General features: G+C 46.4%; 1 protein-coding gene across 1 annotated transcript; it reads right to left on the minus strand.

Moving 5' to 3' along the window:
* Positions 1-533: 533 nt before the first annotated feature.
* RARS1 (arginyl-tRNA synthetase 1) lies at positions 534-18,914 on the minus strand. Its single transcript, XM_054389248.1, has 15 exons — positions 18,870-18,914; positions 13,275-13,409; positions 12,640-12,828; positions 8,989-9,100; positions 7,878-7,978; positions 7,276-7,397; positions 6,851-6,971; positions 6,409-6,538; positions 5,968-6,072; positions 4,826-5,004; positions 3,658-3,767; positions 2,799-2,904; positions 1,961-2,133; positions 1,055-1,302; positions 534-675 (listed from the first exon to the last, which is right to left on the minus strand). Exons 1-15 carry the CDS (start codon positions 18,912-18,914, stop codon positions 566-568), a joined length of 1,986 nt encoding a protein of 661 aa, XP_054245223.1. The 3' UTR covers positions 534-565.
* Between the last annotated feature and the right edge of the window lie 26 nt (positions 18,915-18,940).

An 18,940-nucleotide genomic window follows, 5' to 3' on the forward strand; every position in this document is an offset into this window, starting at 1 on the left:
CTGCTGCCTTGGTCAGCTCACTCAAAACCTCCATAAAACAAGCATTCTGAGCACCAGGGCCTTGCACTGAGGGCTGGGATGAGACCACCTGGCTCCCTTGAGAGCACAGTGCTCTGCTGGGGGATGCCAGAGATGACATCAGAAGCTGGCTAAGCTGCTCACACTTGGCATGTAAGGTAAAGAGGATGGCTGGGGTCATTACAGAAAGGCAGCTCTGGGAGTGTGGGTGGCTGTCACTGTGCTTGGAAGGTTTCATGGGGGTGACTTGGGTGTTCCAAGTTCTCATTCCTTTAACTCTGCAGACTGAAGCAGAGTAGCCCTGAGCATGTGCTTGTGGAGCTTGGCTCCTGCACAGAGAATTGCTCTGAGCTGTGCCCATGGCCCTCTCTTACTTTCCTTCCTTACTCACTTCCCCCCTCCTTCCTTTTATTCTTCTCTTCCTTCTTGCCTTTCATTCTTTCCCTCCTCTAAGGGGTTGCTGCTCCTCTAGAGCATCTTCCCCACCCCAAGAGACACAGATACCTCCAGTTGTTTAGTCCCTTTATTGTCACTCCACAGGGCACAGTTACATCCTCTGGACAGGCTTAATACCCAGGATGTCGAATCCTTTGGCCATGACGGTGGCAGTGGCTTCGCACAGCAGCAGCCTCCACATGTTCACCTTCACGATCTGACCTGGAAAACACCAACACAGGAGCTAGACCAACTGCTCAGAACAGCCAGTACTGCCTTCCCCAGGGAACCCCCATTCATCCACAACCTCAGCTGGGCAAACCAACCTCCCTCCTCCTCTCCCTCAGCCAGGCAGCCTTGGCCAGCCCTCGTATTTCTGAGTTCCTGATTGCTCACAATTCTGTACTCAACCTTCCTCCTCACAGGCCGGTGATGACACAGGCTGCTCCAGCCACTTTCAGTCCTCTCACCTGGATAGCACTTGCTCTGCAGCAGCAAGTAGTGTGACAACAGCCTTCTCAGCACAGGGAAACACCCCACATCTTTCCTGTACCATGGTATGTGACACAGGCGCACACAGTGCCCCTAGGCCAGCACTCACCACTCTGCCTGTCCTTCTCAACGCAGTAGCAGTTGTCATAGAACTCGGTGAAGGTGGTGGCCAGCTCATAAAGGTAGTCACAGAGTGTGTGCAATAACAAGTCCTCCAGGATCTTCTGCAGGATCTCAGGGAACCTCAGGATGCACTTGCCCAGTTTCCATTCCTTCTCATGGTCAAGGATGAGCACCTCCTCCCTGGCTGCCTTCTGCAGCATCTGCTCATCAATGTTGGCCAGGCGAGCAATAGCCCTGAAATGGTCCAGAACACAGTCTGCGTGTGAGGGCCCCACTGCTCCACCTGCCCACAGCCAGCCTGCAGCTCATCACCTATCTGGTCTGGCTGTGGGCTAGCACTGGCCACCTGCTGATCTCCTCCCTCACCCAGCCCTGAGTTTTCAAGCCAGAAGAGAGCAGTGAGCCCTGGGAAGGCACAGGGAGGTGCTGCCCTCGAACCCAATAGGGCACTGCAGGGAAACAGAGAGAGATGTGCTCTGGGCACATGCACTGATGAGAACAGCTGAGGCTGCCAAGCAAACCAGGGCTCAGGGTGCCAGAAAGCTGTGTGGGGAACAGTGACACCTGAGGTGAGCGTCTGCTGGAACAGCTCATGCCTTTCCAAACACCTGAATGCTCTGATGGAATAATCAAGAGCTCTTCTCCCTGCCAGCTATAAACCCAGAACACACTGCACAGAGGAGCCCTGTCTCAGATAGCAGAGAACACCATTTCTGATGACAAATAAAATCTTGCCTGTGGCACGTACCACGTGTAGCTGGCTTCTCTTACCAACTGCCCCCAACACCATTGACATAACTAAGTCACCCCTTTCCCCACACCCTCCTTTGTGGTAATGATGCAGAGAGCATCAGAAACCACCTGCAGGCAGCTCCCTGCACACTGCACCCACCTGATCCGTGTGAAGGCATACAGCAAGTAGGCAGCTGTGTTGCCTCGGTCATCCAGCATCTTGTCGAAGGAGAACACGTAGTCGTTCAGTCTGTTGTGGGACAGGTCTGCATATTTAATGCACCCAAAAGCCACTGATGTCTGGGCAGCTTTCAGCTCTTCTGCTGTGAGGACCTGTTGCCGTTCCAAAGCAGACCACAGTCAAGAGGAAGAATGCTGTGTTGGCATCACAAACCACAACAGGCAGCCTTGGCCACTCAGCACAGCTCCTGAGGGGGCCCATGCTGCTGAGGGGATTTTAGCCAGGTGAAAGGGTCCCACCCACGTTTTCACTTCAGGGCACCAGACAAGCCCACATTCAGTCCTCCCTCCTCCTGCAATCAAACAGCACTGCAGCTGAGTCCCTCTGAAGGCCTACAGGACCTCTGTGCCCCATCAGATACTGTCTGCCATACAGGCTGGACACTCATACTGTGCTCTGCTTCCTGCAGATCCCTAATCATCCATCACTAGAAGTCCCTACTAGCTCAGCAGGCCAAGGTTGTAACTTTACATTCTGCCACCACCTGCCAGGTCCAGCTCTCCTCTCCCACCCTCAGAAAGCTCTGCACTACCAGCCAGAGGCCAGCGTGCTGCCTGCAGCTCACATCTTTGTCTTCCCATGACAGGTCCCTGCCCAAAATGCTACCAAACAATCACACTGACTGTACACAACCCACAGCATCTCCTGGGCTGCTAAGCAGCATCCATATTCCCAGCTCACATCCAGAATGTGGGAACCACAAGTCTGAACAGATCTGTAAAGTTCTCAGGAAAGATAAGCAGTTTTTCACAGCTACCTTGTCCCGTTCCTTGTCCTTCAGCTTGTCCATAGCTCGTTTCAGCCCTTCTTCCAGCAGGTCTATGAGACGCACCGTATCCCCTGAGCGAGTTTTGAACTTCTTCCTGAAAGCACACAGCCAAATGACCACCTGCTAAGAGGCAAAATACTTCCACTCCCTGCCTAGGCACTACATGTGCGCAGGCAGACCCAGGATATGCTTCAGAATTTCTTGCAGGGATTTCCACTGCTCATGCCTTATGGCTTATTAAAAAGGCACATGGCCACAAGTCCCTTCATATTGAAGAAACTGACTTCACACAGAGATACAGATCTGAGGAAACACTTAAGGGGTGGCCCGGAGGGGAGATCAGGAAGGCTCCAACAGTCAGAACTGTCCCCTAAGGCTGGATACAAAGACTCTTGCCCAGACCAGCAAGACACCTTTCATTTTGTAACAGACCCACAGCACACCCACCCAGTCTGCAATGGCAGGTGACTGTCAGAGTGCACTGATTTAGCCACGCCTTCAAGATGTGTGGCTGTCAGGAACAGGAACAACCCCGGAGCACAAGCCTTGCAGACTAGGACTCAAGAGGTTCTTTTACCAACTTTTATCTATCATGAGGTCTTTACTTTGACATGTTTTCACATTAGCTTGCATTGCACTTCCACCAGCCACTCCCAGTGCCCCTCCCCAAATGCCAGGCAGCAGAAGCCAGGCCCAAGAGTGAACCTGACCACAGGACCAGTGACTACATAGATCAAGGACCATGACACAATGAAATGACACAGTTACAAACAAGAAGTCTTCTCCATTCACTCAAACATCTTCTTCCAGAGCACATACAGAAGAAAAACTATATCCAAAGACTTACTTGTCTTCTCCCAGCACCACCCCGAAGGCAGCATGGGCCACTCTGGTTACTTTGGGATCATACCAGCCGATCATCTGTCCAGCTGCAAACACTGTTTGTAAATGCACTGACTGTAAGGAACAAATACCAACAACTGGTTCTCAATCTACTCCTCCACGCAGAGTTTTCTTCCCAGCATAATGGCCTTCACAATGAGACTTAAAATGTTTCTAGCTCCACAGACAAATTCCACTTCAACTTTTCAAAGAGTTTTCTTGGCTTAGAGAAGCAGCAACTGGCAAATTCCTATCACTGCTAGCTACAGAGTTGACAATTTTGCATTTCCTTATTGTGATTGTTTGAAACTGTCTTTTTAATTTTTCCTTGCAAAGTTCAGAACAGAGAAAGTGAAAGAGTGTAAATAAGTCACTATTGGGTGTAAGAAAGCAAAATACTGATTGTTCTAAACACTTCCATTGGATAGATAGAAATGTTTAAGAACTATTACCCAAAACAAAGTGGGCACTCTGCACATTCTGCATTCTGCAGTGGGGGCAGTTGCTGGGCTGTCTGGCTGCTGTTTCTTCTTCTCTTCTGGCTGAAGATAACACGTACTGACCTTGGCAGCTAAGTTAACAACTTTCTGCTCTAACTAACTCTGCTTTCTGTCCAAGGGGGGTCTGGGGGGGAAGCTCCTGGGAGAGGGAGGCCCCTTTGGGAAGGGTCCCCTTTGGGGGGAAGCAAAGGGAGATCGGTTGTGCTTTTCTGTTGATTGTATATATTTGTAAATATTGTGAATTTTGTATATTTGTACGTATTCATTGCATTTCATCATAGATTGTAGACTCTGCTTGTAAATACAGCCTTCATTTGCTTCCAGACTGGGCTAGCCTGGTTATTGTCGGGGCCGGGGCGGGGTGGGGGGGGTGAATTTCAGCTCACACTGACACACTTATGTAAGGAGAACCCCAATTCTTATTCCAGACTCATCTACTGAGATTTAGGCTTCACCCGCCTCCAGTGGTAATTAGGTCTCTCTCTAATCAATCAGTTCAAGGGGCTCTTAGGAAGACTGCCAGTCCCCAGACTAGATTCCCTGTTACACCAACAAGGGCACTACTGCACTCACTGGTTAGCAGACTTTCTGATGCTCTGTGCCAGCAGTGGCAGCAGAGCTTGGCATGCTCACCTGGCCACTGTCAACAACATAAATAAGGATGTCAGCCTTCTCTGCATACAGCCTGTGTTTAAGAGCAGCCAAGTCAGATGTGTCATACGTGTAGCCTCCGTCCGACTTCATGATTGTCAATGGCACAGGGAAGCCTGGGACAAAGACGATCTTTCGGCCATCATCAACCTGGACAAATCCTGGAAGAGCAATGGAAAACATCCTGTGCTGGACTGCATGGGGAGGGGAGTGTGGGCCAGCACAGGCAGAAACATTCCCCTTCCCAGACGCTACCTGAAAGAAAAATCCATGCACTCACATTATCAAGTAATTCATGGCTCCAAATATAGAAAAACCTCAATGAGAATTCCCTTGCTACACTCTGAACTGCACTTCCAGAACTCAAGTGCATGCATAAGGAAGTGGATCTGTACAGATCTGGCCTTACCAGAAAAGACCTAATTGGATTTAAAAACTCCTGTCACTGGCATCCAGATCCACCTTTACAGCCACAAAAAGCATCATGAAGTATGGAATGAAAGGCAACAGAAGCTCTGTGGAGATGCCATGAGAACTGAGTACCAAGTTTTTCAGAGACAGGACTAGACAGGACACTTCAGATGCTGGGACTAAAGAACTACCAAATCCAGATGCGAACATATAAAATCAGAGACTTGCTACACTCCACTGAGCTCCTTGCCAGGCTCAAAGTCAACATGATCCAAAAACGTCACTGTCTTCACAGAGCTGTCTTGAAGTTCTCATACACTCAACACCACTAAGACCAAGAAGTCTGTCATATTGCTCCTTGACTATTTACTAAGGATGCAATAAATTCTAGTATTACCTCATGCTATAGCCTGTAAATACCACAGATAAACTGCTTTTGGCATCAGCAGGAAAGATTCAAGCTGTATGGAATGAAATAAAGCTAAGAATCATTTCTGCTAATGCTTCTCTGGGAGGAAAAGCCACCAAAGATCCACTTAGGAAATCTGGCTGAGAAAAAGAACAAGGGTAGGGAATGAGAAAAAAAAAAAAAAAACAAAGACAGGGAACACACAGCTTCAAAAACTTCAGTCCTAAGCCTCACTGGACAGGAATGAGGTTACCTCAATCACCCTGACTGCTGCAGAACTTCAGACTGAGAGCAAAAGCCTCACCTTTATCTTCAAATTCTTTCACGATGTCTTTCATCATGTCATGGTAGAATGATTCTCCTCTCTCTATGAGTGTGACATCCAAGCACTTGTAGATTTTCTGGAACTCTTGAGGAAGGAAACAGAATAAAATGTTTCCATTAAATGTACGTGATGGGAAGTAGCAGCATACATTTACCAAGTTATAGCAAGTTCCTAAAGACATTTTCCATTTATTGGTTAAGCCGTCAGACTAGGACTGAGACTAGATTCTACAGACTAAAGATTCGGCTGAGACCCTCCACAGACAGTCCAGTACTTTGTCTGTACTGGTCATTTTCTCTAAGCTTCTCACAGCAGTACAGCAATGATTTTCAAAAGAAACTAGAGGATGGACTCATATAAAGGTGAGGAAAGCAACACTGCTGTACTGCTGAGACATGGTCCTGAATCTGGGCAAGTCACCTTTCCGCGACACGTCACAGATCAGTTCCCATGCCTTAATGAAGTCTGGGTTTTTGCTCTGCAGCAGCACCACACATTGGTAGGCACGCTTCTTGAACTCCTCTTCTGTGTCAAACCTCCTCTTGGATTCCTAGGATAGAACACACCACATGAAAAGCACTGTTCTCTGCCCTCAAACAACCTGATATTCATTAACAAGCTCTTCAAGCGGTCATCTCAAAAAGCAGGGAAGCAGCATCCTTACAATGTCCTCTGATCATGCCCCACACGGACAACTCAACACCAGATACCACAATTTGTTGCCCAGTGGCAGGTGACAGCAATAGTCTTTCGACAGTGATTCAATTCCTCAGTCCCCAAAACTACACTGCAATTTGTCAAGTTCCTCAATCTGCTTTTCAGATGCTGACATAAATACCACACTCTCTTTTGTGACAGATACCTTGTAAAAAGCCTGGAGATCCCCAATGGGAGGAGAAACAGTTAGGTAATCTGGAAATTTGTCTTGGAGGTGAGCAATGAGCATTCCAAACTGGGTGCCCCAATCTCCTAAATGGTTTAACCTTGAAGCAATCAAAGAGGACAATAATAATGATTTCTCAAACAAAATACATGTGTTTAAAAAAAATTATATTCTAGAAGAAACCAAAACCATGCAAGCCTCCCCAGTTTCACTGCAATTAGCCTGCTGCCCATCTTAACTCCTAGCCCCACTACACTTGCTCAGCTTATGTGTAGTATGTTACAACAAATAAACAATTATTTTTTATATGCCTCTAGACAAAGACCAATACAGACCAAAGTACAGAAATGGGTATTGCATAAATTAGCCCAACAAGCACACCACACCCAGAAACTGACTCTCACCTCAAAACATCATAACCTGCAAATTCAAACAGCCGGCACATACTTTCTCCAATGATAGTAGAGCGCAGGTGGCCAACATGCATCTCCTTTGCAATGTTAGGGGATGAGAAATCCACCACCACCTTAGACAATATCAAAGGTAAAAAACATAAAAACAAACAGCAGTCATTACCACACCATGTGTTTCATCTGGGTTTTGTTGGCAGGTGGAATTGGGGGGAAAGAGGCTCACCTCCACTGCCCCTCACATCCTTTGCTGCCAGCAGCACACAGCAAAAGAGAAGGGGGAGATCAGAGTGGGCTTCCAGCCTGAGGCTCTGCTGCACCAACCCAGTACAGCATCAGAGATCGCTCAGGCTGATCCAACAGAACATGCAGTCCTCAGGGAGTCCTGTCCCTCACCCACCAGAGACCACATCGGGTACACATGGCCTACTCTGCAGTCCCCAGCCCCTAGAGTCACAGCCCATTTCTCTGCTGTAACAACCAGCTGACATGGCCATCTGCTCAGTGAATCCCTTCAGGGGGAACAGCAGAGCTTCCTGCAGCCCAGCACATTTCATCCCTATGGAAGCAGGATGCCCATTTCCTTCCTGCCATACCTTTTTCCTTTTGCCAACAGCTGGTGGCTGAACTCCGTTCATCAATAAACTGCTCAGCTGCTTTGACACAAAATCCTTTCGCAGGTGGACGTTGATAAAACCTTTAGAGGAGAAAACCAGCAATGAGTGCTGGGGCTGCAAAAGTGCCTCAGACCAATTTTTGTTTCCCTCCCTCTGGATTTCTGCTTTCTTGCATTAAGGACAAGAACATATGAAGCTAGCCTGAGAAAAGAGTTTTTCAGCAACAGGATAAAGCTGTCACTAGAAGACAATTTCTGTTCCCAGATTGCAAGCACCACTATAGCCTTTCACACCACTATAGCCTTTAGTGTAGGAGTTAGATGCTGCAACCTACTCCTCTGACATAACTCCCTGCATACTGTCACTCAAAGGTGAATTTATGAAAACATTTCTAATGAGAAAATAAATAAGCTCGCCAGGGTTTGTGGAATGCAAAGCCAAACCCTGTTTTGTCTCCTTTTTAAAAATTCATATCCTCAAACAAATATCTTCACCTGGGATAATCCAGGCTTGTGGGATGACACTGGTTTATTTCTCCCGCTTCACAGAGCTAATTCACAACCTTCTGCCCAAGCACTGAAAAGGGCTGTGCCGAGTGATTTTTGGATCTATGTAGGAGCCCTAAGGAATATCAGCCCTTGTGTTTATTCCTGGGTCACAAGGACAAAACAGATGCAGCAATTAATAACCTCCTTGATACTCCAGCATCTTAGGCCTGAGAGGACAAGGTCTCCTCACCATGCAAGCAACAGCCGGAAGGGTGTATTGATTTTTGCTGTGATTTCAGACTGTGGCCTGATACCCATCACCAATATCTGAAGGTGAAAAGCTGGTCCCTTAAGGATCAGTGAAAAAAATGCTAATTAAAGAGCTCAGGGTTGCACTTGCCAATTCTAATACAGAAGTAGATTTTCTGATGCTGCACAAGTTTGAGGGCTACAAAAGCTCACTGAGACAGAAGGTAATCCACCCTGTAACTGCTGTTTTAAATCACAAAGCAGCTGAACTCATCTTCCCAGGCCACCATCCAGTATAAAATCTCCCTATCTGCTTTAGAACATACACAATGTGTGACACGAATCCATCTTACCAGGACCGGCAATTTCAACCTTCTCAATGCATTCATTGGCAGGAATGTTGTTTGATATTTTCTCTGCAATTTCTCTTGGGCTAACCTTCTGCTCCTTGGTTTTGAGCAGCATCTGAAACAAAAGATCAAGGAGAATTCAGTCCTGCAAACCATTCTACAGAGTGAAATAGAAAGCACAGACACCGCTCACTGAAAGATCCTCATAATTCTTTAGCTTCATAATACAGAGCCACACACAAGGAAAACATCTCTACCAAGTTTTGTGGGTTAGACCAGCTCTCTCTGCTCAGTAGAAGTCTAACTAGACCCAACACATTCATTTCTGTCTGCTAAGGACAACTGAAGGGTAGTTCCCATGTTAGAAGAAAATCTTCCTGGCTGTTGTTCAAAATCTGTTAAATGGTTTGCTAAATGTGTACCTAAGTTAGTAAAAGGGACAAGCTCTTTAAAACTCAAAATAGACACTCATGGATATCCTCAGCTCGGCCAGCATTCACATTGGAAGTTTTGATGCAAAGTGTGGCTTCAGAGCAAGTCTCCTGATTTATGATTAAAAGAAGCTAAAGCACACTGCCTTGAGTCCTACCTTAGACTCAAACAATAAATAAATGAATAGATAAATAAAACCCAACAACCCAAGCAACCAATAATCCTAACACTGCCCAATTTTCTTCAAAGGGCATCAGAAAAAACTGCTGTAGCCTAGCTCTTCTTTTCCCTTCAGACCTAAGTGCCTCATCGAGGAGCTCAAGCAACACGTATACAATACATATAACAATACAGTGTTAGCATGGGTATGGTTTGGGTTGGAAGCAACCTTCAAAGATCTAGTCCAACTCCAGTTTCTCAAAGCATCTTCTTGCATTGTTTTTTGCAGATGTCACAAAATCACCTTTTAGGAGGATTCTGTGAGCTAGCCCAACCCATCCTTGCAAAACACAAGACTCCCACTATAAAATTCCCACAACTCTTTGTTTCTGAGGACCATTTTCCATTCTTACTGTGATGTGTTTGAAATAATCTATCCCCTCACTCCCATCAGGGCCATGAGGTGCATATACCTCTGTTAACTCAGCATTTACACTCACTACTGCTTCTGTTTGCTGCCTTGCAGTCTGCTGCAAAAAGTGACTTGTTCTGAAGTTTCAGCTGCCTGTTTAACCTGTCATACAGCTGATTGTAACAGGATCCTTCTGAGGGTAGAGGTTTAGAGTAGGTAAGAAAAGAAAAACTCTGTAGCTTTTAGTGAAAGGCAAACTACAGGAAAAATAACTGCAAAACCAGATTAGGGGCATTTCATACCAGTGTAAAGGCAAGTTACTGGAATCATTCCAGAAACAGTCACCATACTCCATTACTCCAAGAAGCAAGCAGAGGTCCTGGCTCAAACCCCAGTCATTAATATGCTAACGAGCTCCTGGGAAAACAATACGCATTTGAGAGGGCTGTTTCCACATCAGTGCATTGCAGGGAGAGGCTGCTGCCTGGCACGTACTACTGCTGCCCGAGTCAGGGCATCTCCTGCTCCTTGGCAGCTGCTGTGACTGGTGTTCAGCTCCGTGCAGGGCACACCCTGAGGAGATGTGCATCACAGCCAAGTCCCAAAAACTTAAGCTGATGGAAAGTCCATAACCTGCTGCTCTCAGAGGGAAGTGACTGCACTCCATCCCCTACCTGCTGTGTTGACATGCTCTGAGAGTGCTGCACGTGTTGGTATGGCCAAGCTCAGGCCCAGCTCACACAGTACGCCTTTCCAGGGAATAAACTATAGCCTGCCCAGTGTCAAGAACCTCTGTTCACCAGTGCAGCTGACAGTCTGGAATTTGAAACCCTGGCTTGAAGGGGATGGTTCAGACAGAGTTATGTGAACAACATTGACACTGTGAAGCCAGGACCGATGGAGAATTCAACCGCGACTTAATTGGGGTGATGCAGCGGTCAGAAAGATGGCAAAGCCCTGAGAGGCTGTGCCAGTGCAGTCACCCAGGATGCTCCTCTGGCTGCAGCCCAGCCACAACGTGCTAACGAGACCAAGGCAAGATGACACATATTTGTGAGGGCTGTTTCCACCTTGATGCTCCAGGGCAGAAGCCTGCTGGCCGGCACGTATCAGTGCTGCCCTGGGAGTCCAACACATTGTAGCAGGACAACAGGCATTGGGGCTGCAGATGACAACCTGGGACAGCAGAAATCAACGAGGTTTGGGCAAGTTCAATGTCAAAATTACCAGTCCAATAGATTACTAAAGGTGAAATCACAGCAGAACATTTAAAAACATTGCTTCTGTTGTGACTGTAAAATAAAAGATCTGCAATCACAAGAAGTCTGCCTGTTCATTCAGAGGCATTAATGCACTGTAAATTTGGGTGCTTTAGCACCTAAGCTAGAATGCACCACCTTCCTTCTCCCCCACCTTCTGCACTTCCTTAAGCACAGCTCTGGTCTGCTGAGTAACTCGTGAAATGTCTCCTATTCTGTTTGGGTCCTCTTTGGCCAAATATCTTCCAGGAAGCATCAATGCCATAATTTCCAAAGTAACCATTGATACTAGCCAACAGGTTGAAAAAAGCCCACTCCTTCCTTTGGACAGGCTTAACAGGTGTTCTGGAAAGTGGAACCATTCTTACAATTGCCTGAAAACCTCTGAGATGAGAAAATCATAACAATCCCTCCATGTTTCCTGCCTTTTGCTCTATTAAAAGAAATCCAGATGCTACCAGTCACATACAAGTGTACACCCTCACATTAATCTGAAAGAGTATTTGTCACAAAACTGAAAATGCTTAAAGGGACACAACAATCATCAGCCAAATTCAGCTGCAACCTGGGAATTAAAGAAAGGCTTTTGAAATCAGGGAGTGAGCTGAAGGTCAGTGCCTGAGCAGTAGTCTACACCTGACTGGGCATTGTTAGAAGGTGCTTCATGTGCACCACAGCCTGTGTGCACGCCCAGCAATGACCCACACCAGCAGATGCCTTAAGTGGCCTGTGCTGAAGCTCATGGAGAGCAGTTCAGGACAGAGCACACAGGGACCCATAACCCACTTAGGCACACAGGGCAGTACCTAGGCCCCACCTCACTGCTGCAGGTGTTGGGTTGGCAGTAGAAAGCTCAGTTGTCACACCAGAAGATGTGTGCAAGAAGGGGAAGAGTGTTTGTAACCCACCTGCCCTTTGAGAAGGTGAGTGTGTGCAGAGAACTCTGTGCCAATGTGTATGAGGACACTGTACTTTCCTGGTATCGCACAACAGCAATTACACATTATTTGGTGTTTATTAACAGTTTGTAACTGTTCAGAATTGTGATTTATTGTTTTGCTGATATTAGTTCCAAACATACAGCTCACTAACTGGTACCTAACTACACATCATTAGTAAATCAATGCAGCACTTAAATCCTGATTTGATTTAGATCCCACAAACTGAACAGCTTTTCTGTGTGACACGGAAAACTCTCATACCAGTCATCTCAATGGGTTTAAAGGCCTGCTCTGTGAAAGCTATTGATACTCACTGAATTCTCATCCCAGAGGCCTGCAACAAGCCTGAAACAGGTACAATACTGCAACTCTCACTGCACTGTCTATCCCTCAGGTTCCAACAGACAACATGCCCATTTTTAATTCTCTTTGTAAGATGGTTCAGATTTACCTGTGTTATGCCCATGGCGCTGTTACACTGGTAATCCCCAAATTTGGGCTGCTGACTTGGTGTCACCACTAGTGGAGGGTTTTCTAAATCTGGGTAGGCAGCCTGAATAGCAGCTCCAAAGATCTCCTGCAGACAGCTGTTGATATTAATCATGCTTTTGGCTGTTTTGCTTCTTTCCTCTTGAAGGCTCTGAAAAAGTCAAAATCCAGAAGGCTAAATTCACCAACATCTAAGGAGCCATTACATCCCACATTTTTCCTTGGCTGTCTGGCAAAGCATAGCTGACAGATTTGGCTGACACAAATTGTGTATTCAAGCACTGATTCTGCCTTTGAACCTTTCCCCTGAATGCAGGGCTGCATTACTTCTCACACCTTTGTCAGTGGTGCTGGCAGAGAGCTCAAATGAGCAGCCAGGACTGTATAGTATGGGCTTATTCATCTGCTGACATTTTTCATCAAGGAGGTTTCTGTTAAAGGAACCAAGAAATATCTGATGTGCCACCAACAATTAAGGCATCAGAATGCCGACTGAGCATGCTGTCACACATGACTAGCTGTAACAAACTGACATCATTTATTTAGCTTGTCTTAACGAGAACAAAGCCCACAGGCTACAGCACAAATTCTCCCTACCTTCTGAAGGAAGTTTAACCGATACTTAAGCTTCGCGTTTTCGTCTCGCAGCCCTTCCAAACTTGGGGAGACTCCCAAGCATCCAAAGTTCTTCAGACGCTCGATTTCTGCAGTTAGCAACTTGATATCGTTTTCCTGAAAAGCAAATTAAGCTGTGACACAGTGATTCTTGGAGTGGGGGGACAGAGGGTGAGGATCTGCAAGATCTCAGGTACAGATCTAGTTTTGCCTCATAAAGGCAATAAGTAAGTTGAGCAATTCCAAACGACCAATGTTTAAAGCTGGTTTCTCTTTGTGCCAAAACCAGGGATTATGAAACATGCTTAAAAAGAGTCAGTGAGACAATCAGCTCATTAATATCATGACAGAAGTGCCAGAACAGCTCATGCTAAGGGAACATACTCAAAAAATAAACATTTTCTCCACCTCAAATTTCCCTAAAGCCTTTGGCCAGTTTCACCATCTCAGTTTCTATTCCAGAGGTTGAAACTACAATCACTCACAAAACCCCAGAAAGATCAAACATCAACTGAAGACAGTGTAGCATGCTGCTTCGCACAGGAATTCATAGGGCCATCTCTGCAGCATGCACTCACTCCCAACTCACCACAACACCTTTCCTTCCCTAGCTCTAGCATGGCTTCTCCCTTAAACGTGACACTCCATGGCACTCCAGAGCAATCAGGAATTTGAGATGGACCTTTATGTTCCAAATAAACAAACTTCCCTATGATTCCTCATTGCCCTTCATATTTTGCAGCCCAGGACACAGGCAAATGCTGCAGCAGGCAGTCTTAGCTCAATGGTTGGAAGCTGCTGCAAGCAGCAGTGTAACTGTCCTTACCCCATCCCCTAAAGAAACCAAGCATCTGAAACTTCTCTCTGCTGTCCATCTCTTGTCCTTCCCCATAACAAGCTCTGAGCCCATCAGCCACAAACCTGGCTCACAAGTAGAAGTCTGAAGGCTACTGGAAATTTAAGTGACCCGGTGCCACTACTGAGGGAGAGGCAGCTAGAAGGTGCAAGAACTCCCCACCTCAGCTCCCCAGCCCCTCACCTGACTCCTTCAGCTTCTCCTCTACCAGAACTCCCACAGTGGGAGGCAACTCAGGTTATTACTGTAGTCAAATAGGCCACCAAACCTTATCAAACAAGGGTTCAGTTACTTGTTGCTTTTGAAACAATTAGAATATTAAGGAAAAAAATCAGGCCATCAAATATTCTGGTCTTACACATTCACCTGAACAACAGCTCCCACAAATGCTGCTATAGCCAACCACACATCCTAAAAAACCCAAAACTGAGTCAAAATAATCTTAACATTGGCCTATTTGTGGAGCAAACTGAAAATCAGTACTTTTGAGGTCATTCTGCATTTGTGCTTCAGCTTCCAGCACACTTCTTTTACAACCTCAAGATCTCCTCTCCTACAAGAGAACAGGATGCTTCCTGCAGGCTCAGATGTGAAGAAACAGGACTCTGAGGAAAAACAAAAAGTTATCAAAATCTCTGATTTGGCATTTAGCCAACTAAAAAGTATGAATAGCACAGTTGTACATCAAAAATAACTCAATTCAGTAGTGGATTGCAGCTTTTCCTTTTGCAGCCTATTGCTTCTTGTTTCAAACCAAGGCAGAACCCCCCAGCTCAGTTTTTCTCTCACATACATACATAAATCTCTCCCATATAACCCACAAAAACCAGCAGGAGTTTACATTTGACTTTTCTTACTGTCCTGACCTGCTAGCATTGCATACAACTTACAAACCTATTTGAAAGTATTTCAGACTGAACTTCATGTTTAAAATAGTGTGAACGGTTTCACTGCATTGCTTTACAGGCTTTTCACTGTAAGCTTAAGAAAACATTGTTGCTACAACATGACTTACAGCAACATCAGAGCAGTGACACACAGAACTTATACTCCCTCAATCTGAAACTGTGCTTTAAGAAAAGCACAGACATAGCTTCTTCTTGCAGCATCTGTACATTGTGTCCACTCAGTATTACCTACTCCCTAGCAAAGTCACAGCATCAGGACAAGTCAGCAAGACCCTTAAGACAGTTTTACATTGAGGACAAACATTGTTCAGATTCAAAAATTTACATTCTGCTTCTGAAATTAAAATTACTACATATCTGATCCTAGAAGCATCTCACACATACTCCTCCTGCATTACAATATTCCCCCAAAGCCATAGCCTCCAAGGTATCTCAGCACTGCAAATGGTTTCACCACGGTGCCCTAGCTGCCTACCCCAATACTGCTGCTGCCATGCATGCCATCCTTTTTTGTGCACATCAACAGCTAAGACAGGTGATGAAATGAACTTTTTATTTCAAACATCCCAGCAGAAAAAGCTGAACTCCACTGGGCTCCAGAATCAATGGGCTTAAGATCACAACAGCTGGGCTGGTGAGGCTGCACAGCTGGGCACAGCTAACAGCTCCAAAACCAGTGTGATGGTTTGAAACTGTCTTTTTAATTTTTCCTTGCAAAGTTCAGAACAGAGAAAGTGAAAGAATGTAAATAAGTCACTATTGGGTGTAAGAAAGCAAAATACTGATTGTTCTAAACACTTCCATTGGATAGATAGAAATGTTTAAGAACTATTACCCAAAACAAAGTAGGCATTCTGCACATTCTGCGTTCTGCAGTGGGGGCAGTTGCTGGGCTGTCTGGCTGCTGTTTCTTCTTCTCTTCTGGCTGAAGATAACACGTACTGACCTTGGCAGCTAAGTTAACAACTTTCTGCTTAACTAACTCTGCTTCTCTGTCCAGGGGGGTCTGGGGGGGAAGCTCCTGGGAGAGAGAGGCCCCTTTGGGAGGGTCCCCTTGGGGGGAAGCAAAGGGAGATCAATTGTGCTTTTTCTGTTGATTGTATATATTTGTGAATGTTGTGAATTTTTGTATATTTGTACATATTCATTGCATTTCATGGTAGATTTTAGACTCTGCTTGTAAATACAGCTTTTCATTTGCTTCCAGACTGAGCTAGCCTGGTTATTGTTGGTGGGGGGGGAATTTCAGCTCACACCGACACAACCAGCAACAAGGGAATCCTCATTCATGGTCCAGTCAGGAGGAGAATACCACTCATGACCCTCCTTCTCTCTGGTAACCAGAGACATGAGAACAAAGGACGAAACAGCACTAGGACAAGTTTAGACTGGACATTAGGAAAAGGCTTCTCATTGAGAGGATGACAACTCACTGGAACAGACTCCCCACGGAACTGGTCATGGCACCAAGTCTGTCGAGTCTAAGACATGTCTGGATGACACTCTCAGTCATATGGTTTAGGTACTCCTGCAAGAGGCAGGGAATTGGACCTGATGATCTTTATGGGTCCCTTTCAACTTGAGAGATGCTATGATTCTATGAGCCATGGACTCATAACTGTGTTGGCAAGCTCACCTGGAAAAAGGTCTTTAGAAATTCACATGTTCTAAATGCTCCATATTACAGCAACCTGTGATAAAGCTAATTCTCTAGCAAACCATCTATGAACACTAGATGTAACTAAAGGGATATTATAAATTCTACACTCTTTCTAAACAAACTACTACATTAAACTACAAATATCCTTCTAAACTCCTCTCTCATAGTCCCATCCAAACAGGGAAAGGTGATGATATAAACACACCTCTGATTTTCAAAACATGTGACTGAGAAAAGGCAGGCAAAAGCTGCTGTTCAAGACATAAAGTATCACTCCCTGGTTATTCTCTCTGCACAGCCCTGAACGTATCACAACTTGTCAGTAAAGGGTCATACCTGATGACCACCTCATGAGAAGCTGTGGGAATTACATGAGGCCTTGCTGACATCTCCAAGGGTTCTTTGGTCAGCTGATCACTAGAAATCTTCCCCTCACCTGTGAATACAAAAAAACTATAGCTTTTTCAATAGGACCAAAATCATCCTTACGTTTTCCCTTAGCACACAGAAATGCCTTCCAAAGACCCCACTGAGTTAATGCTAAACTTGCATGGGCTTCTGTATCTGTGCTTTAATGAGATACAGTTTTTCTCTACCACAATAAAAAACACAAAAAAAAACCCCAAAACCAAAAAACACCACACACCACAAAACCAAACCAAAACAAAAAACCCCACACAACAACCAAACCCACAAAAAACCCAACCCCCCCCCCCAAAAAAAACACCCAAAAAACACCAGAAAAGAGAAAATGGCTTGAGAAAGTGAAGTGAAGGGAGCAGAGCACCTCTTCTCTTTTCCTTCCTATGGGCTCCTGCACAGTTTTATCTCTACTCCTTTGGTGAGCTGGCTCAGTGCAGTAACTCAACACATACTCTTTGTTCTCTGCTGCAGAAAGCACAGGGCTGGGAGCACAGAGGTGGAAGGTAGACTCTGGCTTAGTAATTCCACATGGCCTCCTTCAGCTTCCTGGAGTTAAAGAACTGAACACAGTCCTTGTTTTGCTCAAATGACTGGCATTTGTTCATGGGCTAAAGACCAGTTAGCAGTGATGGCAAAGGAAGAATCACCTTGCCAGAACACCCAAGATGCCATTCTTCTCCTAGCAGCTACAAAGGACAATTGAGAAAAACAACAGCAATAAGGAGTTGCATAGATTCAACAGCCAGACTTACTACCTAAGTATTTTATGGCAGTGCTTACTGAACGTGTGAAGGTGTGAACAAACTGAAAAGTTGCTCAAGAACACATATATGGCAAGCAAAAAATCTACTGGAAAGCAAAAGAGCTACCACTGTCTTTTTTCCCAATACAAAGCGCCTTATGGCTGCAATAATCCTGTTTGAAAGGCGGGACTGCCACTAGCATACCTGCTCTCCAGCAAATCCTCTGAAAGTGCTTCTCTGGCTGCTTTGGACTCCCAGGAGCCACCGACCCCTCCTGACAGCAAGACACCTTCCTGCCCATCACCTCGCCTGGCAGCAGTGTGATTCTTGCACGGCTATCACTGCCAGAGGCCAGCCAAACTAACAGTACAAAGGAGGGCGGTAACACACACCGCGTTTCACAGCTTCTTGTTGCTTTTTCGAAGTTCTTGTCAGAATTTAATCTTAAACCGTTACCCTCGCTGTGAAGTGCCACGAACTGAACCGCGTGCTCTAACCTAACGACAGAGGATCTCTGCAACAAGACACTCACTGCCTTTACTCTACTGTCTCAAGATGAATGAAAGAAGCTGCGGAAGGTGCCTCAGCCCCCGCCAGCTTGCTGCCTTTCCGAGCGAGACCAGCTCTTCGCCTTCCCCGCAATCCTGACAGCACGGCGGGACCCAGAAGCCATCCCGGGCTCCATATGCTCCTGAGGCTTTCCTACGGCGGGACGCAGGGGAGCCTCCCACCGGCCCTCTCCTGCCCTCAGGCTTGCCCACCGTCTGTGCCCCTCAGAAGCCCCTGAGACCTTCGCCACTCTCCCCGACAAAGGCCTCGGAGACACGCCGCCAGGCCCCCATTCTGTCCCTGGGCAGGGGGGCCTGTACGGAGCCGGTCCCGCCAAGGAGACAGGGGGGGCAGGACCCGACCCCGGGCTGTCCCAGGCTGTGCCGCGGTGCCTCGCACCCTTCGCCCGTCCCGCTTCGGGCCCGGCCCCGGCCGCACCTGCCGCGCCAGCCGAGCTACGGACTTCGCCACCCGAGCCTCCATCCTCCAGCAGCCGGAAGCGGACGTGG

The sequence above is a fragment of the Indicator indicator genome, chromosome 18 (assembly GCF_027791375.1).
Source record: "Indicator indicator isolate 239-I01 chromosome 18, UM_Iind_1.1, whole genome shotgun sequence".
NCBI lineage: Eukaryota > Metazoa > Chordata > Aves > Piciformes > Indicatoridae > Indicator > Indicator indicator.